Source organism: Dasypus novemcinctus, chromosome 5 (assembly GCF_030445035.2).
Source record: "Dasypus novemcinctus isolate mDasNov1 chromosome 5, mDasNov1.1.hap2, whole genome shotgun sequence".
In the NCBI taxonomy this organism is placed as follows: Eukaryota; Metazoa; Chordata; class Mammalia; order Cingulata; family Dasypodidae; genus Dasypus; species Dasypus novemcinctus.
In genome coordinates, this window is record NC_080677.1 from 65,846,615 (window position 1) to 65,873,512 (window position 26,898).

The 26,898-nt window shown below is 37.0% G+C and overlaps 1 protein-coding gene across 3 annotated transcripts in view; it reads left to right on the forward strand.

The window, feature by feature from the left end:
• ABCB1 (ATP binding cassette subfamily B member 1) overlaps nucleotides 1–26,898 on the forward strand; it is a 290,971-nt gene that overhangs the window by 154,944 nt on the left and 109,129 nt on the right. The window contains exons 1-3 of one of the 3 annotated variants that reach the window (XM_058297072.2): nucleotides 21,384–21,549; nucleotides 22,173–22,246; nucleotides 26,423–26,474. In XM_058297072.2, coding sequence (XP_058153055.1) covers nucleotides 22,179–22,246; nucleotides 26,423–26,474 — 120 coding nt within the window. In that variant the 5' untranslated portion in view covers nucleotides 21,384–21,549; nucleotides 22,173–22,178. Of the gene's footprint in view, nucleotides 1–21,383; nucleotides 21,550–21,931; nucleotides 22,086–22,172; nucleotides 22,247–26,422; nucleotides 26,475–26,898 lie in introns of those variants that run through there. The other 2 variants (XM_058297071.1, XM_071215181.1) reach the window with 2 other exon arrangements.

Consider the following 26,898-nt stretch of genomic DNA (forward strand, 5'->3'; position numbering starts at 1 on the left):
CCTGAGCCCAGAGAGAAGCAAGACCCTGGAATGGAGGAACCCAGGAAGCCTGAACTCTTGCAGATGTTGGCAGCCATCTTGCTCCAACATGTGAAAATAGACTGTGGTGAGGGAAGTAACTTATGCTTTATGGCTTGGTATCTGTAAGCTCCTACCCCAAATAAATACCCTTTATAAAAACCAACCAATTTCTGGTATTTTGCGTCAGCATCCCTTTGGCTGACTAACACAATATTGTACTCACATGGCATCAGATAATGAGGGGTAGCAAACAGCAGGTCAAAAATCTTGATCACATCAGTATATCCAAGAACTTTACCAATTACGTAATATATTTCTTTTCCGTAAAAATGATTTGTATTGTGTATAATTAAGTATGATTAATTTATACCATTGCAACATTTTTATATACAAAAAGTCATAAACCAGAAACAATTCCTTCATGAAACCCCATGTCCTGATTCTTTTATTTGCAACATATTCACAAAACTGAAAATGAAGTCTGTGTAATTAAAGAAGGAAACCATTTTTTAAAAAAAAATCTTATATTATTTTCTTCATTGTCTCAAAAGATGGATATGTTTCTTAGAATATCAAATGAAGGTAATGATGTTTTCCAGCTAAGATTCTGCAATATTGTTCTACAAGTGTGGAATGAGGATTGGAAAGGAGGAATGCCCAATATGATATAATGAGGGAAAAAAGTAAAAGAATGAGGCAATAATATTAATTCAATCCTTCCTTCACTCAAGGAATATTTACTAAGAGTCTACTATGCTTCAGGTGTGGGAAACAGAAGTGAGCAAAATAGAGATGGGTCACCTGTAGAGAGCTCACAACCTGATGGGAGAGACACATCATGCAATGGACAAAAATTGCAATTGTGATATGTAATAGGAGTGGGAAGTAAAAGGGACTTTGTGAGCTAGTATTAATGGGACCAAATCTAATCAGGAAGTAATAGGATGCATTTCCCTAAAGAAATGACTTTGAAACTAAGCCTGAAAAATGAATCCATGTGAGCCAGCTGAAGGTACAATTGTGTACTTGTATGTGTACATGTTGTGGGCAATTGGGAGGGTTGGGAGAGAGTGGAAAAGGATGGAGAGTAGGCAAACACAGTGCACAGCACACTCCAGAGAGCTGTCAGAGGCCAATGTGCCTGGATCAGGAAGGGGCAAGAGGGCAAGTGGACTGAGAGTAGGCTAGAGAGGTAAACAGAAGCAGATCATGGAAGGAATTTGGATTTGAGTTTGAGATGAATGGGAAACCACTGCAGGGTGTATCTAGGGGGCACATCATAGTCAGATGTGCATTTTTACAAATTACTTTGGTTGTGGTGTAGTGAATATATCAGAAGGGGCTGAGAATTTTGTAGGGAAACTTGTTGGGAGTCTCTTGTAGTAGCTCAAGTAAGGGAAGGTAGTGGTTAGAGTGGTGTGGACAAGGTTATTGGCACTGTTAACATTGTTAAGAAGAGGATGGATTCAGATTGGATATAGGGAGTAGGGAAGAAGGTGGTGACAAGGATGACTCCCCCAACACACATGTTTCTGTCACAAAGTAAATGGTGCTATATACTGAGATGTAGCAAGCTGAAAGAGCAACCTATTTGGGGACAGGATCAAGATTTCTGTTTGGGCAGTGTTCAGTGTGAGACACATTGAGCCACCCAAGTAGAAATTTGCACAGCATGACCTTTAGAGAATTTTCTGTCTTTAACAGTAACAAAGATGATGGAGAAGGGAGAAACCTTGACTATAGAATAGTAAGAAGTTTTGCCCATGCCACACAGTGCAATGGGAGTAAGAATACTACAGCTGGCCTAAGTGACTATTATTTGATTGTAATGCATAGTGATCAAGTAAAATAAAAGGAGTACAGTTAGAAATGATAGTAGAATAGCAATCACAAAAGAAAGTCAGATGTCGGAGTCGCGGACATGAAGGGTATCGGGAATGAAAGACAAAAAGAGATTGGGATCAGGGGACCTGAGAGCATTGAAGCCTCAAGCTCATCAGACAAGTTTATTAATATCAGGGGCTTCTTTATATACCCCAAGCAATTGTGAGAACCAGCAACTATTCTAGCTAACTATTCCCTTTACCTCATTCTTGAAAACACAGTGCACAGTGGATAAGATAGTAACCAAAGCTCAAGATGTTCTATTAGATTATAGAAACAAATATACTCATAAATCTTGTTGCCCAGGTTACTCATACTATCAAGTCCTAGTTCTGCTGGAATGTTATGTTTCCCTGAGAGATTAGCCCCCTGCATGTATATCTCTAGGGACAGCATGACCCAGTGGTCAGAAAGTAACTTGCTACTATGGAAACAGCATGCCTTTGTTTCCCACATTTCCCCCTTTTTGTTTTAGTCAGGGTGGCTGTGCCTGTCTTAGGTTGCCCTCCTCTGAGAGTCTTACCCATCATTGGCTACCAGCCAAGCACTCTGACCATGGGGAAATATATCAGGTTTTTCGCAAGTACCAAATTATTAACTTGTCCCAGCACATCAACATGGTGCAGTTTTCAGCATACTTCTCGTCCCAGGCAAGCAACAACAATGAGCAACAAGATTAACACACAAAGTCCTATTCCTAATGGTGATAAAAAATGATGAGAGTTCCACCAATTTACTGGATTAAACTTATTGAAATGAGAAATCAAATCATTAAAGATATCCTTATCAATATCTACATGAATTTGATTTTGAGACATTTCTAATATTTTTCTTTGTAATTCAATTATTTACAAAGAGATATTATTTTTATGGCCTAATAAATGAGTCTATATGTTAATATCATTTTAGGTATTTTAACAGGTAATTTTAAATTATAACAAAAATAAGACTTGTAATGACCAATATTCCCTTTACCCTTGTCTCAAGTGTTACACAACAAAAATAAGCCTCAGGCTTCAGCTGACTGGCTTTGGACTTGTGGACACTTGGACAGCAGGCACTAGTAAGGCATATGGATAGAATGTATCCTGGACACTTCTCCTAACTCCTAAAGGGTGGTAATTAAAACAGGCTGGTCTCGTAGGTCGAGGGCAAAAATAAAATCAAGATGAGAGAAATTTTACATGAAGGTGAGGTAAAGCAGTTAGAGACTATGACTGTTCCTGTTCCCCCAACATATATGTGTGACACACTACTCAACCTGAAATTCCCACCATTTGAATCACTTCACAATACAATAGAGAGCTCAATATCAGAAAACCTATGTCGTTACCTTGTTCTTCTTTTTAAATGCTTGCATGACTTTGGAGAAATCCTTAACATTTTGGGGACTCACTAGTGTAAAGGAAGGATTCCAGAAGATGACCTCTAAATTCTAGAAAAGAACACTGGAGCCTAAGAGTTACTCCAGGGTAGAAACTATTTTAAAGAAATAAGTTAAAAAACATTACTATGCAAGGATTTCCAAGAATGTAAATGCACTACTCAAAGCTTGCCTCAGCTCTACCACATGTTTGTGCAAATGGCATATCCTCAATGATGTCTAAGTTGGCCATCCTACTTAAATTTGCCATCTTTTCTTCTTAGCACTCCTAGTCTCCTTCCCTTGCTCTTTTTTCCCCCATAACACTTTTCACATTTCATATCCTAAATCACTTATTTATTGTGCTTTTGACTCTCTGCCCACCCACAGCATGAATCATAAGTTCCACTGGAGCAGTGATTTTTATATGTTTGCTTACTTATATACCAATCACGTAAAATAACAAATGGCATATACTTAGTATTCAATAAATATTAATGAGTAAATAAATGAGTGAGTGAATTCCTAATACAAATTTAAAATAAAACACTTCTTAACTCAAGTTACAATTGTAAAATCAGATCTAACCAATGTGCACTGGTCTATGAGAATAGTGTTTCTTACCTATGGAAGTAGATTTGATTATTGAAATAATACAAATCTTTTAAAAGAGTAAGTGAATATCAGCTCCTTGAACTGATATGACCTTTTTCCCAGATGAGAGTTCATTTGAAATTAAGCAAGTTCAAAGTCAGTGAATCATAAAGCAATTTAAAACAACTACAGTGGAAACAGGATTTTTAAAATGAACTCTGAAAGTTCAGAAACCATTTAAGGTAATATTGCTTCCTTTATGTGAGTAATTCCTCTATGCTGATATCTGAGGACAAAAGGGTGACTATAAAGCAAGAGAATGATTAAATAGAGTTATGCTAAGATGATCCAACCAAATTAGTGTTGAACTTCAAAGGAATTTCTATTTAAGAATAATCTTCAGAACAAATTTATTAAATGCATAAGACAATTGGTTTCATTACTTTTTAGTCATATTTCATATTTAACCAAAATTGCTCTTAAATAAATAAATCACTTACAAGTCTATAATTAGTAGCAATAGTAGTAGTAAACATTTATTCAGAACTCATGTATCCCAGGTACTAAGCTAACTTTATATTCACTGTCTAATTCAATAAGCATGCTAACCTTATCAGGTAAATGCCATTATTATCCTCCTTTTACAGACAGGAATTTCAGTTGCAGTGAGAATAAATAAACTGTCCAAGGTCAAACGACTAGAACTTAAACTCAATCTGCTTGATGCCAAGGGCCATATTCTCAACATTAATCCTAGGCTGTCTCTTATTTCTAAAACTTACATTTACCAGTAAAAGCCAAAATTTGCTACCATTGAATTCATTCAATGCATGCTCTTGTAGGCTCTGAAGACAATTTCAAAGAAAGTTGCAAGCACTTTTTTTTTACTGTCAGGCACCGTTGTAATTGGGGTGCCTGGCTTTCTTGCGTTTTACTTTGAAAAGCACAGTGGTTGCTTCAGATGTATACAGTTAGCATTGTTGGAAAAAAAGTGCAAAAATAATAACAATAATAATCCTGTATGCCAAAATTATCCTAATAAGTTTCACTACTGATAGCATGCTCACAAACACGCACACACAACCTGAGGAAAAGTCTTTGTCTCTGTTCATCTTTATATTGCCAGCATCTAACAGAGTGCTTGCCACACAGTCAGTGCTCAAATTTTTAAGTAAAGGAAAGAGAAATAAAAAAAAATAATTCCCCAGCTTCAGTCCTTCTTTGTTTGGGTATGCCTTAAAATGTCAAATAATGCTACTAATAGGAATTTCTCTAAGTCCAGCCAACAGATACAAATTTACTATCTGTGCTGCACTTTGTACCAGGCAATAGGGATATACCATTAAAAACTAAAACAAAAAACAGGAAGCCTATCCTCATAAAACTGGAACTCTGCAGGGGGAAAAACAGACAATTAACTCCATAATTGTTCTTTGCTCCTCTTTATTATCATCCCTGGGCAGAGATGGCGGTAGTCAGGAAAAGTACCTCCAGGCCTTTGATCATCACAGTAACTCTCTAAGATTGAGATGGGAGCAGAAGGTAGATAAAATGTATAAAATGTATAAAATGTATCCAAGACAGTTGACAACAAAACCAAAGTCAGAATCCAGTTGTTTCACTGTACCACATTATATTTTCTTATCAGAGATGGTCTCTCTTTACCGCTAACTCTAACTTTGTCTCTTCCCACATTCTCTCTTTCCTTAGAAAGTGAAAGCAATGTTCAGATGAGATAATTTTGAAGAAATGTAAAATATTGGGAGTTCTCAAGGTTACTTATTTCAGCAGATTAATTTTGACCTTTACTAAATGTTATTGTTTGCCCCTTGATAAGGAGCAAACCTCCTTGAAAGATGGAAAACACAACCAGGATCCTGGGCACTCTTCTGTATACCTACTTCCACGCTTTATAAAAATTTTTTTGCATTTTACTTTTTCAATTATAAAAATAATATATTTTCAATATAGAAAATTTGTAAAAGTTTAAAGATAAAATTCACCTAACTTCCAGAACCAAAAGACAATGGCTCTTAAAATTTTGGTATATAGCTGTCTATTATTAGAGCAAAGATTATGCTGTCACATAATTTCTCTCTGTCCTTTTCCCTTGTATTTTAACACATGTGTCTTCCATTGTTATCACGAACTCTTTTATGCAGTTTAAATGCCCACTTCTTTCAAGTGAATATATTCTTATGTACTGTACTCAAATATACATAGGAGGTTAAGTATTCAGGTCTCTTCTCATTTTTCACTATTATAAAGCAGCAATGAACACTGTGTGCTTGGAATTTTTTCTGTGCTTTGTATTCTTTCCTAAAATTGAATTAATGGATCAAACATATTTAAGGATAAATTGTCACATAATTTTCACCTCCCACGTATTTTACTGCACTTCTGTGAACACTTGATAGTTTCATTTTTCAAAATCTGTTTGCTATTTTAATGTTCATTTCTTTATAGCTATATTTCATTTCATTATAATATTCTTTATTCACCAGTGTACTATTTCCTCTTTTATGTGAATTGCCCCTTTGTCTCTTTTGTCCAGTTATGAGTTTGTCTTCAAGTTTTTCTTATCCATTTACATGAGCATTTCATATACTAAAATATTAACCCGTTGTCACATTTGCAATAAATAGCAATTGAATTTATGCAAGATAATTTTTATGTTCTTTTGTAGCTTTATTTTAAAACAATTATTTATAATTATTTCCATAGCATTATTACTTCTGATGCCTATCCCTAGCTCTTTCCGGCCTTATACTTCTTTTATTCTCAAGTTCTTAATTTTCATTCCTGTTTTAGTATTCCATTGCCCATCTTGATTAGGATATTTTGGTAATAATACTATTTATTCTATAGCAAACACTTTTCAATTCTCACCCTATTTATTTCTTACAAAAACTCTAAGCGGATACTCTTATTGTCTTCCTTTTAGCAATGTGGAAATCAAGGTTTTTGAGAGTCTGTGTAACTTGTTCAAAGATATATAGTTAATAATCTATGAAACTGGAATTCAAATCCTCCTGTGGTGCCACTTCATTCTCATCCTTTGTCCTTTCTCCCGTTGTAGTATCTTTTTCATGGCTTTTGGAGGTGGGGGTGAGGGGTGAGGAGAGGTATTAATTCTGTAAATCATTTTTTTAAAGATTTATTTATTTATTTTAATTTCTCTCCCCTTCCCGTCCCTCTCCCCCCCCCCACCCAGTTGCCTGCTTTCTGTGTCCATTTGCTGTGTGTTCTTCTGTGTCCGCTTCTGTTCTTGCCAGCGGCACCCGGAATCTGTGTCTTGTTTTGTTGCGTCATCTTGCCGCGTCACCTCTCCGTGTGTGCGGCACCATTCCTGGACAGGCTGCAATTTCTTTCGCACTGGGTGGCTCTCCTTATGGGGCGCACTCCTTGCGCGTGGGGCTCCCCTACGCAGGGGACACCCCTGCGTGGTACGGCACTCCTTGCGCGCATCAGCACTGCACATGGGCCAGCTCCACACGGGTCAAGGAGGTCCTGGGTTTGAACCTTGGACCTCCCATGTGGTAGACGGATGCCCTATCCGTTGGGCCAAATCTGCTTCCCTATAATTCATTTTTAAAATTCTCTTTTGCTTTTAAGGTAGATTTATTTTAATTGTAGACAGTAACTTACACAGAGCGGTGATTCTCTAATAAAGTTTTAAAGATGCTAGTAGAGGCTGATAAAGGAAGTGGTTTTTTGGCTACAGAACTCCCAGAGCACTCTAATGATAGTAGGCAGTTAGTTCACTAGTCTGACTTCTATAAAGCTGTCAGGCCCTTAATACTTAATATTTTGACAAGAATTTTTGAATCTTTATTCTTTGTAAGTCATTGTGCTGAGTATAAAATAAATCCCTAATCATATAAAACAATAAAAAAGACAAAGTGAGAAAAACAGATAATGAGCAGTAGGATTGGGGGCTAGAAATCACTTCTAGCTAGAGTAGAAAAAGAAGGATTCATAGAGGAGTGAAATGCAGGGTTCTATTTGTCTTTTCACATGACTAAGTCACTTTTAAATTAATTTCTTATCATCTGATCACCATTTCACCCACTTTGTCACTCTTTCAGTATTGGTTAAACCATGGCAAGAGAAAAAATGACTTTGGAAATGACTATATTTGGATTTACCTTGAGTCTAGATTATTTTTTAACTCAGGTTGTCATAGAAGCAATCTGATGTAATCCAAGGTGAATTTGGGTACAGTCATTCAAAGTCCCCTGTCATTAGTATGGTCACATGTCCTTCCTACATAAAAATAAATTGCACACAAATGGGTGGAGAGTGTGTGACTCTTTTATAATTGTTGTCACAACTGAGTCATCTCTTTTGCTCTCTGGATTGAAAAGCTCAGGTATATTCTTTCTTGGGCTAGGGTCAATTAAGTTTATCAATGTGAACTTGTACTTTTTTCAGGACAATAAATCTTTAATTTGGACTGAGATTAAATAGAGGAACTATGATAAATAGGGAGAATGAATTATTGGATAGAGCAGGGAAAGAAAGACAGGATTGACAACAAAAGGGTCATGGAGAAGAAGAACCTCCTGAAGAATTAAACAAATCTTAGGAGAAGGAAAGGTAGGAATAAATCATAATAGATAAATTGTAAAATAATCTTGAGAAAATAATATAGGATTGAGGAAGCTAGGATATAGATGTACATCTGAGCGTATGTAGATTAATAGATAACCAGATTGTATCAATCTGGACCAAAATATTAGATGTTCCTTAATGAAAGTCATAAACCTAAAATGATGTCAAATTCACAGTACATTTATAGTTGACATTTGATGATTGATGGAAACACATGCAACAGATTTTCTATTTGGTTACAGAACTGAAAGCTATTTAAAATTCCACATTAAAGGAATACAAACATTTTTTACCAACAAAGTTACAAAATTAAATAGTAAGGAATTTGAATTTAGATTTATTTTGTATGCTGTTTTATATGCTGTAAGATAGAAAGAACTAAACATTGGTGGGCCTTTCCTCTCTAATACCTGGTCATAAAATTATCAATTTAATAAAGAAATAATTTCAGAAAATGTTAAAAATATTTAACAAAAATTAGAATCAAAAGCATTAGAATTAAAAATAAAGCTAAATTAGGTACAACCTCTGAAAAGAAGCATTTAAAGAACTAAGCACAATATAAAGTAGTAATTTTGAATGAAAGCATACTATTCTAATTGGATCATGCTTTATGAATTCCAGAAAGTTGTATGTACATCAAATTCTGTTAGATTAAAAATATTTCAATGCATGGCAGAAATTTACTGTTTGTAGGACTTACATGGCAAATTCTCTTTACACTTAAGATTGAGTTGTAATGAAAGATGTTGTTATTAGGGGAAAGTGTGAGGGTAGGGTGGGGTATAAAAGAATGCATTATATGTTTTTGATGTAACTTTTATGTAATCTTAAACTTCTTTAAAAATAAAGAAAAAACAAAAAACAAACAAAAAAATTGAGTTGTTTGGCAAACCTAGATCTTCTCATACATTTTGCTTGAGGTAGGGTAGAAGAGATTTAAGAAGTAAATGTTATTTTGGATGGCTAATGGGCTTAAAGAAAATAAGCCAAGTAGCCTGACAAGAGTATTATACAGATAAAATAACCTACAATTTCCCTAAGGGCAGAATATAATGTTTTATTCATATAACTTTAGCACATTGTTTGACATATGGCAGGCACTTGGTATGTATTTGTGGAATAAATATTGATAGAACTGAAGCCCAGATTTATGGAGAAACATTCCAATAAGTATAAGTTCAAATAATTTTAAAAATTTAAACAGCATACAAAATATGAGCAGTGTTTATCTTAGAACCAAAAGCCTTTACGTAATTTTTCATGTAGTCCACTTTCTTGAGTTAATCTGCTCATTTATTTTTTCATTCATTCACACTCAACAAATTTGTTAAGTTCTATGTGTCAGACAGTTTCTAGGTGCTGAAAACAAAATGGTGTGACAATTGAGTAAAGACTTGAAAAAAGTAACAAAATGCATCATATTATACAACTAACTTAAGGGAAGAGGGGAAGCGGACTTGGCTCAAGGGATAGAGCATCTGCCTACTACATGGGAGGTCCAGAGTTCAAATCCAGGGCCTCCTGACCCATGTGATGAGCTGGCCCACGTGCAGTGCTGATGTGCACAAGGAGTGCCCTGCCATGCAGGGGTGTCCCCTGTGTAGGGGAGCCCCATGGGCAAGGAGTGTGCCTTGTAAGGAGAGCCACCCAGTGTGAAAAAAGTGCAGCTTGCCCAGGAGTGGCGGCCGCACACATGGAGAGCTGACGCAGCAAGATAACGCAACAAAAAGAGACACAGATTCCTGGCGCTGCTGACAAGAATACAAGCAGACACAGAAGAACATACAGAAAATGGAAAAAGAGAACAGACAACTGGGGTAGAGTGGGGTGGGGTGGGTGGATGGGGCAGGAAAGGGAGAGAAATAAATAAAAATAAATCTAAAAAAATGAAAGTAAAAAGGAAGACAATCTTTATTAGAAAAAAAAAGGGGGGGGGGGCAAGAGAGTTCCAGGCAGTAAGTGAAAATTTGCTATGCTCAAAGAGCAGAAAAAAGTCTGGTAAGATTAGAACAGAATTAATGAGGGGAAAGAATGATAGGAGGTGGGGTCATAGATGAGAGGGCCAGATCATAGAGGGACTTATAGGTCTTGAAAAGGACTTTGGATTTTACTCTGAGTGAAAGGGGAATTCATTGAACAGTGACATAATTTGACTTGGTTTTCTCTGAAGAATAGACACCAGAGAGGGAGGTAAGGGTAGAAGAAGAAGACCAGTTATGAAGTTGTAATATTTGTGATGACAGATGGTGAGGTGGCAAAGGAAGTGTGAAATGATATTGTATGTTCTTTACCATTTATGTACATGGCTTTTATTTTTTCTGTTACTGTTGAAAGCAAGGGTATCCTTCTACATGTTACAGCAGAGTTCGGAGAATTCCTCAAATATTTATGGATAAATGTAGCTACACACCTGAGTATTGAAGGGGCAATAAGAGATTGAGCCTAGGTGTTCTTACTAATATATATAGCAAGTGTTGAGTGTTTATGGTCTTTCAGGGATTGTAACCAGGCTTTGAAATACACAAATCACTTTTCATCCTTGCAACAGTGCTGTGAGATAGATGCCATTATTATCTCCTCTTTAAAAAGGAGACATCTAGCAGGCAGAAAAGTTAAGCAACTGGCTCAATTTCTACAGCAAAAACAGCAGAGATGTTTTTGAGACTTTATGAGATGTTTAGAGACTTTAACATAGTGTTTCTTGCAACAGTGCTGTGAGATAGATGCCATTATTATCTCCTCTTTAAAAAGGAGACATCTAGCAGGCAGAAAAGTTAAGCAACTGGCTCAATTTCCACAGCAAAAACAGCAGAGATGTTTTTGAGACTTTATGAGATGTTTAGAGACTTTAACCTAGTGTTTCTGACCTTGTAGTCCAAATTGTTAAGTGAAGTCAGACACTGAAGAAGAAACTTTTAGTAAATTAATTTAGTCTAAGGATTTACACGTGGAAAGATACATAGTAATAAAAAAAAAAGGCAAAGCAGGTGAGAGGGAGAGGAAGGTAAGAAGAAATGGAGGGAATGTGTATGTGTTGGGGACAAGGGAGACAGTACAGAGAAGTGAGGTGGATGAAGATGGTCAGAGAGAGGCAGCATATCACAGTCCTTACAAACCAAGAGGGAAACCTCAAAATGATATAGGTGTTGGCAGTAATCATTGCAGGTTTTCTTATATGGAGATGAAAACAGTGTTTCAAGGTGATCTAAAGGCAATGTAGTAGAGTGTACTATAGTATAGGGTAGTGTGGTTATGAGAGCTGGACTACTTGGTTTCATACCTTAGATCAGCTGCTTATCATTTGAGCAGCTGGGCAAACAACCTAAGCTTCAGTTTCCCTCTCCACATAATAGAAGTTATAATAACAGCACCTATTTTATAGGGTTATTGTGAGGAATAAATGAGTTAATCTCTTTGCAGTGCTTGGAACAGTTCCTGGCACATAGTAAGTGCTTCACAAATGTTAGTTGTTATTACAATCCCACATGTTTGTATAGGAGAGACCGCAACATGGAAACAAATCTTGAATGTTATGAGAATATAGGCAAGTTGGTGAGAGAACTACATGGGGGTAAAGAATAGGAAGGTGCAGAATTGTGAGACTCACACTTCAAAAAGTAGAAAAAAAATGCTTGAATGAAGGTGTGTGAGTACAGACTTGAAAGTGGACTGTTTGGGTTTCACTGGAAATGAATGAAGCTCAGGGAGGAACTGCCAAATTATTAGGTGTGAAAATACCAGGAGTGTTGAGTGGTGAGTAGTCATGGAAAACAGATGTCAAAGCCTTTAAAGAAGTCAAGGACTTGGGCTGGAAGTAGCAATAGCTAGATTGACCCCTGTATAATATGTCTATTATATACACATTTAAATATGTATTTTTTCATGTAAGTGGAGCAAAGAAACAATAAAATATAAAGCAGAGACTTATTAAAAACACTGCACTATTCTGACTCTTTCCTTAAGCTACCTGTGTCCTCAGTAAATGTAATATAATCAGCATAATATAATATTTTGATCATATTATACAATATTATATATTATAATAATATATAATATTTTATAACCTGCATTGTTATAGAGAGGATTTAAGGCAGCTTACAAGATACATAAAATTTAACAAGATCACACAAGTTAAGGGTGGGATAAGGGAACAAAGTAAAACGAAAGTGGAAACAGAGAGCATAGGAATAAGAGAGATAGAAATAAGATTAAAACGCACATGAGAAGAAGAATTGTGGGAAGATGATGTTGATTTAGGCAAGCAGGGCTCAACTCTCTCACATAAACAATGGAGAAAGAGCCAAGGCTATCCCAAGGACCTGCACTGTGGGTCAGCAGACAAGGACTGTGCTTCACAAATCCCAGGAGGGTGAGGGACTGAGAAATGAAGAACCAGAAACAAGAAATGTGAGTTACCAAACCCCCATCATGGCTGGGAAGGGCTCCCATTCCCCACTCCCAAGATATTAAGCTGAGATAAAATGGCTGACTCACTGCAGTTGACTGAGAGGGGAACAGACATCTTCTTCCCTGTCAGCTGCTACAAAGGATAGGGGATGGGGAGTTGGGGGCTTTTATTCAGTGAATTCAGCCAGAAGAGCCTACTTTGAATCTCAGAAACACAGGAAAACAGAGATTGAAACACCTCTGCGGAAAGGTGCAGTGATAAGCACCATTTGCAGGTGGGTCTGGAAATTGCATGTACAAACACTGCTTTTGGTTCTTTCTGTAACCTAACCTGGGAGAAAATCTGTGTACCACTAGTGAGCCCAGAGCAGGATTTTGATAGCTTAGGTGGACAATTTTAAAGACTTAGAATAAGTTGAACCAAGTATCAAAGAAGAGCTGTGAAAAAAATAGGCAAGAGAGAGAAATTAGCCATCCTAGGAAATTCACCAAAATATTCAGAAGCCTAGACATCACCAAAAAATTACACATCATACTAGGAACCAGGAAGAGATGGCCCATTCAAAGGAATAAACCAAATATCCTAAAGAGATAGAGGATTTAAGACAATTAATCAATGATAATCATACAATTCTCCTAAATCAATTCAAAGAGTTGAAAGAAAATATGACTAAAGAGATGAACAGCATTAAGAAGAAACTGGGTGAGCTTAAAGAACAATTTGAAAGCCTGAAAGAAAAGTAACAGACCTTATGAGAATGAAAGACACAATGGATGAGATTAAAAATACATTAGAGGAACATAAAATTAGATTTGAATTGCTCAAAGACAGAATTAGTGATTTTGAAGTGTAATGGTTATGCTAATGTGTCAACTCGGCCAGGTTGTGTGCCCAGTTGTTTGGTTGAACAAGCATTGGGCTAACTGTAATAGGACATTTATGAACTTTAGTCATCAGTGAGTTTACTCATAGGTGGCTGATTATATCTACAATCAACCAGGGAGATTGCCATCAGTAACAAGTGATGTTTTATCCAATCAGTTGAATGCCTTAAAAGGGGAAATGATTTCAGCATTCAGAGAGAATTTCCCAGCTTGTCTTTGGATAGTGGATATCTCCCAGAAACTTATCAAGGACCTTTATAGGACCTTCATTGGAGAATCTGGACTTGTGCATCCCCACAGACACATGAAAGAATTTTACAAAACCTCATACTATTTCGTTATCTCCTGTTTATTCTGTTTCCCTAGAGAACCCTGACTAACACACTAAGAATGAAATTCTGAACTGGAAAAAACAGGAGAACAGAAAGAGAAGAGAATGAGAAAAATGAAACAGGGTCTCAGGTAATTGCATGACAACACAAAACACACAAACATACTCAATATCAGTGTCCCAGAAGGAGAAGAGAATGGAAAAGGGGCAGAAAGAATATTCAAGGAAATGATGACTGAAACTTTCCAACCCTTATGAAAGCATAAATATCAAATAACCAAGAAGGACAATGCACTTCAAACAGAATAAATCCAAATAGACCTACCCTGAGACACCTTTGATACAGAATGACAAGTATCAGAGATAAAGAGAGGATTCTGAAAGAAGCAAGAGAAAAACAAACATCACACACAAGGGAATCACAATAAGATTAAGTACCAGCTTCTCATCAGAAATCATGAAAGAGAAAAACTGACAGTCAAGAATTCCATATCCAGCAAAGATGTCCTTCAAAAATGAGGTTGAGATCAAACTCTTAACAAATAAAAAATGACAGATATGCTACCAAAAGACCTGAATTACAAGAGATATTAAAGAAAGTGCTGCAGCCTGAAAGGAAAAATCAAGGGCAAGAGACTTAGAGATAAGTGTAGAAATGAAGATTATTAGGAAGGGTAAATTAAAGGGTAAAAAGACAGATAATAGTATAATATGACAACAGAGAGCCAAAGGACAAAAGGGATGAAGTAAGTAATGTCTTTATAGTAACAGCATTGAGAGAAATAATTATATTAAGTATATAGGCACCTAATCTGAGTGTCCCAAGAGACATGAGGCACACACTGGCAAAGCTGAAGGGAGAAATAGATGTCTCTACAGTAATAGTTGGAGACATCAATACACCACTCTCAGTATTGGAAAGAACATCTGCACAGAGGATAAGTAAAGAAACAGAGAGCTTGGTAATATAAAAAATGAACTAGACCTAAAAGACATCTGTAGTCTTGCACCCCAAAACAGCAAGATATACATTCTTTTCAAGTGTTCATGGGTCCTTCTCTGGGATAGACCACATGTTGGGTCACAAGACAAGTCTCATAAATTTAAAGAGATTGAAATTATACAAAACACTTATTCTGATCCTAATGTAATGAAGCTGGAAATCAATAATGAATGGAAAAAGGGAAAATTCATTAATATATGGAGATTAAACAACACACTCTTAAGTAATCGGTGGGTTAAAGAAGAAATTGCAAGAGAATTCAGCAAATATCTTGAGAAAAATGAAAATGAAAACACAACACATCAAAACCTATGGGACACTACAAACGTATTGCTAAGAGGGGAATTTATAGCCCCCTGCTCACAATAAAAAAGAAGAAAGAGCTCAAATTAAATACCTAGCTGTATACCTGGGAGTACTAGAAAAAGAATAGCTAACTCATCCCAAACCAAGCTGAAGGAAAAATAGTAAAGATCAGAGCAGAGATAAATGAAATCAAGAACAACAACACGGAAGTGGACTTGGCCCAGTGGTTAGGGCATCCGTCTACCACATGGGAGGTCTGCGGTTCAAACCCCGGGCCTCCTTGACCCATGTGGAGCTGGCCCGTGTGCAGTGCTGATGCCTGCAAGGAGTGCTGTGCCATGCAGGGGTGTCCCCCACGTAGGGGAGCCCCATGCGCAAGGAGTGCGCCCTGTAAGGAGAGCCACCCAGCATGAAAGAAAGTGCAGACTGCCCAGGAATGGTGCTGCCCACACAGAGAGCTGACACAACAAGACGATGCAACAAAAAGAAACACAGATTCCCATGCCGCTGACAACAACAGAAGCGGACAAAGAAGAAGACACAGCAAATAGACACAGAGAATAGACAACCGGGGTGGGGGTGGGGGGAAGAGGAGAGAAATAAAATAAATAAATCTTTCAAAAACAACAACAACAACAAAAAACAATAGAGAGAATTAACAAAACCAAAGTTGGTACTTTGAGAATATAACAAAAAGCAACAAATCCTTAGGTAGACTGACAAAGAAAGAAGAGAAGAAACAAATAAAATCAGACATGAGAGGTGGGACATTACCACTGACCCTGCAGAAATAAGATCATAAGAGGATACAATGAACAACTGTATGACAAAAAAACTAGACAATGTAGAGGAAATGGACAAATTCCTAGAAACATATGAACCATCTACATTGATCCTAGAAGAAACAGAAGATTTCAACAAACCAATCACAAGTGAAGAGATTGAAATGGCCATTGAAAACCTCCCAAAGATGAAAAGCCAGGGCCAGATGGTTTCACAGGTGAATTTGACCACTCATTCAAAGGCAATCTCATACAAATCTTGCTCAAACTCTTCCAGAAAATTGAACAGGAAAGAACACTACCAAACTCATTCTGTGAAGTCAACATCACCCTAAAACCAAACCAGATAAAGATACTATGAAATAAGAAAATTAAAGAACAATACCTCTAATGAATACAGATACAAAAATCCTCAACAAAATAATTGCAAACTGAATCCAAAAGCACATTAAAGGACTTATATACCACATTCAAGTGGTGGCCAAACACAAGAAAATCAATTAGTGTAAAAAACATTTATAAAGTAAAGAAGAAAAATTACATGATCTTCTTGATTGATACAGAAAAGCATTTGACAAAATACAGCATCCTTTCTTGATAAAACACTCCAAAAGTACAAATAGAAGGACGTTTTCTCAATATGGTAATGAGCATATGTAAAAAACTTACAGCTAGCTTTGCAGTCAATGGTGAAAGACTGAAATCTTTCCCACTGAGATTAGGAACAAAGCAAGGATGCCCACTGCCACCGCTGATATTCGATATTGTGCTAGAAGTTCTAGCTAGAACAGTTAGGGCTAGATAAAGAAATAAAAGGCACCCAAATGGGAAGGAAAGAAGTAAAATTTCCACTATTTGCTGATGATATGATCCTATACCTAGAAAATCCTGAAAAATCTACAACAAACCTATTAGAACTAGTAGATGAATTCAGTAAAGTGGTGGGATACTAGACTAATATGCAAAAATCAGTAACATTTCTATACATTACTGATGAGCAAACTGAGGAGGAAATCAGAAAAAAATCCATTTATAAGAGCAACTAAAAGAATCACATGTTTAGGAATAAACTTAACCAAGGACATAAAGGAACTGTTTTCCAAAAACCATAAACATTCATGAAAGAAACTGAAGACTTAAGTAAATGGAAGAACATCCTGTGTTCATGGACTGGAAGACTAAATATCATTAAAATGTCTGTTCTAGGTAGAATGGATGTGGCTCAAGCAGATTAGTGCCTGCCTCCCTCCTTTTCCCAGTGCCTCCTAAAGAAGACAAACAGTGAACAGACATCAAGCAGAAAATGAGCAGACATCAAGCAGACAACAAGCAGACCACAAGCAGAGACAACCTGCAGACAAGGAGAGAAAAAAACACCACCACCAAAAACAAACAGGGAGTGGATGTGGCTTAAACAGTTGAGCACCTGCCTCCCACATGGAACGTCCTGGGTTTGGTTCCCTGTGCCTCCTAAAGAAAACAAAGTAGACAATGAGCAGACAATGGGCACAAAAAACGAGCAACAGATAAGGGAGCCATGGAGGGAGGATGTCAATTTCACCCAAACTGATTTAGAGATTCAACAAAATTCCAAAAGCTTTTTTTGCAGAAATGGAAAAGCCAACAGTCAAATTCACTTGGAAGGGTAAGCCAAAAGTATCTTTAAAAAGAAGAACAGTTGTAGGACTCTTACTTCCTGAATTTAAAGCACATTACTTAGGTACAGTGGTAAAAACAGCATGGCACTGGCATAAAGACAGTCAGATTGACCAATCAAACTGAATTGAGAACTCAGAAATAGATGCTCACATTTATAGTCAAGTGATTTTTGACAGAGCTGTTAAGCCCACCCAGCTAGGCCAGGACAATCTATTCAACAAATGGTGCTGGGAGAACTGGATAGTTATATCCAAAAGAAAGAAAGGGGACTACTAGCCCCATTTTATACAAAAATTAACACAAAATGGATCCAAGCTCAGAGTGTATATGGCTCAAGCAGTTGAGCGCCCACCTCCCCCATGGGAAGTCCTGGGTTTGGTACCTGGTGCCTCCTAAAGAAGACAAACAATGAGCAGACAATGAACAGACAGGAGCAAAAACAACAAGCAATGAGAAAAAAAACCAAACAAGCAGACAATGAGAAAAAACACAAAACGAGCAGGGAGAGGATGTGGCTCAAGCAGTTAAAGTGTCCGCCTCCCATATAGAAGGTCCTGGCTTCACTTCCCAGTGTCTCCTAGGGAAAGAAAAAGAAAACAGCAATGAATAGACAATGAGCAAAAAAACACCAAAAAACAAACAAAAAATTCCTAGCAGGACAGTGATCAAAAGACAACAAGCAGACAGTGCGCTCAAGCAATGAGCAAACAGACAAGGGAATGATCTTGGGGCAGGGGATTGGAGGGGAATGGATGAAGGACTTGAATATAAAAGCAACAACAATAAAACTCCTAGAAGAAAATGTAGGAAAACATCTCCAAGATCTTGTGGTATGCAGTCTTTTCTTAAACCTTACACCCAAAACATGAGCAACAAAAGAAAAAATAGATAAATGGGAACCTCCTCAAATTTAAACACTTTTGTACCTCACAGGACTTTGTAAAGAAGGTAAAAAGGCTGTTGACTCAATCAGAGAAAACATTTGCCAATCACATATCAGATAAGGGTTTAATATCCATGATATATAAAGAGATCATACAACTCAACAATAAAAAGATAAACTACCCAATTAAAAAATGGGCAAAAGACAATTGTCTGAAGAAGAAATACCAATGACGAAGAAACATGAAAAAATGTTCAACATCACCAGCGACTAGGGAAATGCAAATCAAAGGGATAAAGAGATATCATTTCACACTTATTAGATTGGCCACTCTTAAAAAGTTGGAAAACTATAAATGTGGAGGATGTGGAGAGATAGGAAGGCTTATTCATTGTTGCCGGGAATGAAGAGTAGTATAGCCACTGTGGAAGACTGTTTGGCAGTGCCTCAGGAAGTTGAATATAGACTTGCCATGTGACCTGGCAATGGCATTGCTAGGTATATACCCAGAAGAATAATGACATGAATAGATATCTGCACACTGATGTTCATAGTGGTGTTATTCATGATAGCCAAAAGTTGGAAACAACCCAGGTGTCCATCAACTGGTGAATGGATGAACAAATTGTGGTGTATATACATGATGGAATATTATGCAGCGATAAGAAGAAATGAAGTCGTGAAACATATGACAACATGGATGAACCTGGACATTTATGTTGAGTGAAGCAAGTCAGACACAAAAGGACAAATATTGTGTGATTGTGCTATTTTGAACTAAATATATTATGTAAACTTTGGATTAAATAATTAGAATATAGGTCACCAGAAAATAGAAAGAAGGTAAAGAATGTAAAACTGATGGTTAATCTGTGCAGAATTGGTTAAAAGGTTGATTGTAAATCTTTGGAAATGAATGGAAATGGTGAAAGCACATCATGATGTTTGTGACTAACAGAGCTATTATATGGGTATAACAGTGGTTGCAAGGAAATTCTAAAGACATTTATATTACTAGGAGAAAAGCTAAAAAATGTAACATGGGATTGTATGACATGGTGAAACTGCATGTAAAATACAAATATGGGTGATATTGTACATAGAAAACTGTTTTTACAAAATATAAATACAAATAAACTAGAGAGAAGGAAATAGAATAGCAGCTATTACAGTAAGGGAAACAAATTGAGAGGCGATGAGTTTTGTTTATTATTATTATTATTATTACTAGAATAATGAAAATGCTTTAAAAATGATTGAAGTGATGAATGCATAACTATGTGATTATACAGAATACCATTGAATGTACACTTGGGATGGATTTATGCTTTATTAATAGTTATCAATAAAATTGATTTGTTAAAAAAAAGAAAAGAAATAAGGAAAAAAGTGCATATAAATAATATGAAAGCATATACATTTGCCCCAGGTGGATGGTAATGTTGTTGTTAAGCCTTCCAGCAGTGAACCAATTCGATACAATCATATCCAATTAGAACGTGGTGATAATTAATGGCCAGCTAGAAAGTGTAATTAACAATTTGTAAAGAAAAAAAAAACCTGATTGTATGGGTAAGGAAAAAAATAGCTCAAGGCAAGGAAAAATTGCAGTAAAGGATGGAAAGAAAATAATGGCTTTAGAATATGAGTTATTTAAAGAAATGGGAAATACTCTCACACTATGCATATAAAAGAAAATGGTTTTCTCCTAATCTTCGGCTGACAGGCAACATGTTGTAAGCAGAGAAAGTAGAGAGAACATTACAAAAAAGAGCTATTTCCCCAATGTTTATAAATAGCCGAAGGCTCTGATGTCAGTTAACACTGTTATAAGAATTTGAATTGTGAAGATTGCACTTTTTGTCAATTTGAAGAAAATAAGAGAACAAGAAAAAATAGAAAAAGTAGTACTAAATACGGAAAGAAATTACAACTAAAATAATGTTAACATAGTCTGTGCTTACTTTAATAATGGTAGTGAAATTGTAAGTTTTGAAATACCTTGGGGAAAAGATGGGCATCGATCTGACGGTTATAACTTAAAAACATTATACACTTAAAAAAATCCATTTCTACCTGAAATGCCCGCTTTAAGGGAGATACTGTTGTATTACAATTTACATATTCAAAAATCTTCCTTTTTATTTCCTACAATGTATCACCAAATAAAGGACGAATGGATAAAGTTCGGAAACTGTCAAAAATACACAAAGAAGCTCGTGGGAAATTTTCACCTGTAATTTTTTAAGGTGCTGCTAGAGAAAGGAAGGTTAACTGCACAGTGGGCGAGGTGGCGGTGGGAGTGGGGGACTGGGAAGAGAGAGGGCCGTGTTTTTTTTAACGATTTGATGCGAGGCAAGAAAACGTTTTCCTCAAGTGCTCAAGGACCAGGGAACCAACTGTATATCTACATATATATACCTCTATGGATATGAACACTTAATGGGGACGAGTAGAGACATGTCCCCATAAGTGTATGTGTCTCCAATGATCTCAATACAAGTCAAACGAGAGGTCAAAGAAACGAAGACCTGTCCCCATAAGTGTACGTGTCTCCAATGATCTCAATAAAAGTCAAACGAGAGGTCAAGGAACGGAAGACCTTCCTTCCGCAACCGCAACTAGTTTCGCAATTTCTCGGGGAATCCACATTTAATCCGGCGGGCGCTGGAGCGCTAGCGCGTCCAGGCTGATTGGCGGAGCAGCTCCGCGCGGGGGTGTGGGCTGCGCACCCCCGCCTCACTCTCTTTGCTAAGGGAAGCGGGGCAGCACGCAAGCACCGGCTTCTAGACGCTCGGAGAAGCCAGGGCCGCGGTTCGTATCCGCCTGGTTTTTCCACTAAAATCCCAGTCTCTTCTTCCAAAACCCACGACTGGGTGGACGATCCAAGGAAAAGCCCGAGGGAGGGACGCGCGAGGGTGGGGACAAGACGGGGACAGTTCCCTGGAAGGATCGGAACGTTCCACGTTCTTGAGCTTGCTCCCCACGGGGACGACTTCTGGGAGAAAGATTCCTCTCGCTAAGTCCGTAGGTTCCAAACATTTTAGGTGACAGCCAAGCTCTTTTGGAACGCGATCTCCGGGAGCCGCACGGCGAGGGCAGCGCAGGAAGCCGCCTCCGAGCCCGCGGGCTAGTAAACCGGGGAAGCATCCTCGGCGCGCGCCGGTGGGGCGGGCCTGGAGAGCACCCGGGCGGCGGGCAAAGTCCAAAGTATGTCGCCGCCCTCCCGCGCGCGCTGGGGGAGGTTGCGGGGACGGGCCAGGAAGCTCTTGAGGGCGACCGGGACCAGCGCGGCCAGCAGCCGCAGCCTCAGCCTCAGCGAGCGCGCTCCGCGGCGGCTTCCAGCTCCTGTGCTTTCCGCGGGGGAGTAAAAGGCACTCCCGATTCCCGCCCCTGTGCATCAAGCGTTTGACTAATTGGCTGTGCTTTCTTTCCAGTTCGCCATGGATCTTGAAGAGGGCCGAAATGGAAGAGCAGGGAAGAAGAACGTCTTCAAATTGAACAAAAAAAGGTAACCAGTTCGTTTCACTTTCATAATTTACATGTCGAGATAAATTAAGGCTTATTATTATTTAAAATCTTAAAGGGAGAGAGCCAGACTTGGTAAGCGGTTTCCCTGCTTAGGGCAGAGGTTAGATGACTAAACTGAGCAAATGCCTTGAAGAAATTCTTTATCAGCTCTCACCGCTTCCCCCCACACCACCCCCACCCCCAGATAGGCCAATATTCACATCCTTTTCTGTAGTTTATGACCTTCTGCTTTGCACGCGATGTTGAGGCCCAAGCGCCTGAGCTATCAGCTGCTACGCTCTGCTCAGTCTGGGCTACTGAAGAGGTCGTTTAGTCTCTTGGCTTCTGGTAAAAAGCGACATAAACATTGCATTTTTGTGGTATAGTAGATGGGACAGGAAATCAAAACTATATTTAGGTGGTTTTGTTTTTTTAAATGGGCAATTAATATGTGACTCTTGTAGAAGATCTCCTGAAAAGGGAAGGCTGGGAACTGAATTGTCAGGATACAGTATTCCAGCAGGGCAGGTCAAGGGGGCTAGTGTGGTGTGAAATTATCTTGGGATTTGTAATGTCGCCACATGGGGAAAATTACTATTTTAAGTAAATTTTTATCTATACAGGGCATTTTAAACTTCAATTAGTAGCTACATTCTTAGTGGTAAAGTGTAAGATGAAACAAAATAGTAAATATATCAAAATTACTAGAAACTAAGCTTTTTGGTGTAAGAGAAAAGATATAAAAATATGGAAATAAAATACATTTAAAAAAACTGGTGTTACATTTTAAACTGGAAACTTCGTGTGAATCACAAATTTTTTAAAGAGTTCCCTTTGGGTAGAATATGAAGCCTCATTGCTAGAGCATTTCTTGCTTTCTAGATATATCATGTACCATAACTTTTGAGAGTTCATAAATTTTTTCCAGTGTGAAAAACTGCCATATATTTTGATTTTGTATTTCAAATAAAGGCTTACTATGTTTCTTCTTCAAAAGACAAATAAAAATGTCATTCTTAAATTCACACACACACACACACACCAAAAAAAAAAAAAGGAAAAAAGGCTCCAAAGAGCGGAAGGTGGTAGTTATACCCCTTTTTGTGTTTAGCTTTTTTTTTTTTTAACTTGGTAGCTTAAAAAAACTGTATATTAGTGACATATAGGGATATTTGAAGTAAGACATACTGAGATTATGTGGGGAGAAATGGTAAAGAAAATTGTAAGAGCCTGTGTATATATTCCTGTTATTACTGGTTCTTATCCTTTCTTACAGACTTTTTCTCATACTAGGAATTAAATTTTTTAGTTAAGTAGTCCTTATTAAACTGTGCTCATCACCAATGATTTTAGTCTATCCTTAATAAAGCTATACGAATTGGGATTATAGAGAAGCATGCAGTTTTACTTGTAGGTATGATGCTGTGATAAAAACACCATTTGGAATATCTGTTTTTAAACATTCTTCATTCAAATGATGTTTGATGAGCAACTTGCCCTTCCTTGTAGGTACTATGATGCAAACCAATGGGGATAAATGGGTGATATAGCAGGGGTGAGAGTCCAGTCTGTGGAAGTGCAGTTCCGTGCAATTTCTGAGGAGAGGTTGGTGGTCAGGGGGCAGCATTTTTTTTTAAGCGTCTGATTTTTATTTGCTGTATTCTAAAAGGCCAAACCCTGAAAGAAGATAATAAACTGAAATTATGTCAAATAATTTAATCAAACTCCTGCTTAGGGAAAAATATCAGTGCTAATAATATAGTAAAGGCGGCAAGCATTGCTTTTTTGAGGAAATTCATTTCTCTCTATGGCAAGTTTTGACTTAGATGTTAGAGAGGAGGAAAAAATAAAGTCAAAACAAAAATTTCTACAGAACACAATGTGCATGAGGTTGTAACATATAAAATCAAATACAAAACACTCATAACACTTGTTTTAACCTAACACATACATTAAAATGTTGGTTTCTATAATGTATCCCTGATATAGTAAAATTAGCAATAAAAAACAAATTTTCCAGGAATCGCAATGAAGAAAACCATTGAAAAATTACATCACAAGTTTCAAAAATATCAAGAAAGTGTAATCTACAGAGAGAGAGAGAATCCAAATACCTAAGTCATTATTTGAGGAATGATCTCTACAATGCATTCATTGAATTCAAAGAATTCAGGGAAAAATGTGATTTAACTTAACCAATGTTCTAAAAAGTATGCCCCAGCAAGTCTTTGCTTAAAGTTCTTTACATTCTTCTGTCACTCTTTCAGTCAGTTCATCTGCTTTGGGTTCCACTAGAGAGTTGAGTTCCAGATATTGGTCTTGATCAAAGGGCCACATTGATACCATGCAGTGGGTCATCCAAGAAAGAGGGCCTTTTCAGTTTCCCAATGCCAAGAGTTTTCAATGTAAAATCATATTTTTTTGTCACTCATATCCCTGTCACTGGGATATTGGAGGCAATTCGTATTCTATACTTTGATGACATGAGCTTCTGACATGTAAGGCCCAGTAAAAACTGGTGAGATAATAACCTCTAGGTGTTTCACAATCGGCATTTTCAAGGAAATTTTCAACTTCTACCTCAGTTTGTTTGACCTTTCTTTCTGATCTATCTTGTAAATTGGCTGGGGGATCTCAGGTTTTTTATCATCCATGTCATTGTTTTCTCTTTCTGAAAAAAGTCTAATCATGAATTTTTGTTTGAATATGCATTCATCCAGAAGAGACATTAATGTTAATCTCTTGTTGGTGTCCAAGAGAATATCGAAGAAAGCTCCTCCTGCACCTGATCTGTTAAATCCAATTTCTTCGGCAGAAACAGCTGCCAGCCATTGGTCCAGGGGGCAGCTTTTGCAGTTTGGCCCATGTTTAAATTTTGGTTTTATTCTAGCTGTGGGACCTTGGACAAGTTAGTTTACTTTTCTCACCTGCAGTGTTTTCATCTATAAAAGAAGGTCAAAAGGTGCTTTACTTACAGAGTTATTTGTGAAGATTAAATGAGATTGTGTGTGGGAAGTGCTTACTTAGCCAGTGCCTGGAGCATTTTAAGTTCTCCAAAGTAGCAGCAGTTTTAGAGAAATAAAAATAAATAAGTAAAAAGCTTAGAGGTAAAATTCAGTTATTTATGGCTGTTTTTCTCTTTTCATCCTGGTTCCTGTGATACTGAAACCATGCCTTTACTAGGAATAGGGTGGGACCAAATCTGAAGAGTTATGTTTACTCTGGATTTTTTTCTTTAGAAGTCTCTTCACCTTACTTGACCTTGCTAAAACAAAGACAAAGAAGAATTTACTTTTGAACTAAAACAAAAATCTGTGAAAAAATAATGCATTTCTTCCTGTAGAGAGTCTTCATTTTATGCACTTAAAAATATAGTTGAGGAGGCTGACTTGTTATGGTCAGTTAGCTTTTTCATATCCTGGGTGGCAGTAACATAGAGTGGAAAACATGGGTTACAGAGTTATTTGTTTGACTCTGGCCTCAAAATAATAGTTGACTTTCTTAGTCCTGAGGACAGATTTTTAACAGTTACAGAACATCTTTTCCATTTATTTTGGAATGCAGTTATTAGTATAATGGTCCATTTAAGGCTCCAGACATCCGTTCAGAATTAGATTTACTCATAGAGCTTGATTTAATTACTTTTCTTCTTAGGTTACTTTACGTCCAACATGTGATCTCTACTACTCTCCATTAATGAAGGGAATGATTAAGGATAATATCTATGTAGTAGATAGATGGAATATCTCCTGCTAGAATTACTCAGATGATAATTTAGAGGGTTACTTCTGGAGAGCATGAATTTCTAATAAGCATAAATACAGGAAACTTTTTAAAGTATGTATTTGTTTTAATTGCAAAAAGTTGTGTGTGTCTGTGTGTATATATATGTGAATTCATCATAGCAAATTAGGAAATACCGAAGGCATAATGAAGAAAGTAAGTTGATGGAAATTCCAATACTTTGTAATCTCTGCATTTTTAGATTTCTAAGGTATATGTAGACATTTATATTTAAATTTCATAAATGGGATCATACTATTATTTCCTTGTTTTTTACTAAATAATATATTGTTGGCATAGTTCTTTGTCTTATTTGTCATTAAATATAAACTTTATATTAATTTGATAATTTTAGAAGTTTTTTAAAATTTTATTTTATTACTATGTTTTCCAGTAAAGAAGATGAGAAGAAAGAAAAGAAACCAACTGTTAGTGCATTTGCAATGGTAAGTTTTAAATGGATTTACTATTCAAAATACTTTGGAAATTTGACATCTCCCTAACTAGAAAAGATATATTTCATCAGGTGCAAATGTTTGTTTCGGGAATATGTTAATAGAGAGGGAGAGGCAAAATGAGTTGTTATGGTTAAATCTAAAGCAAGTGGGAAATGGGACAAATGGAAAACAGGGACAAGAAAAATAAAAGTTGGATTGTATTTCTTGCATAAAATGTACTCTTTACTTAAAGACTAGATGCACTCTTGCCAGGATTGTGCTGCAGATTCAACCCTGAGCTTTCTACATTATGCACTTTATTGAAACATACTTTTTTCCTAAATATTTATTAGCTAGCTGTGTTAAGTGCTTCCTCTGTGCCCACCATTTGTTAAACACTCCACTTATATTAGCTAATTTGATCCTCATTGTA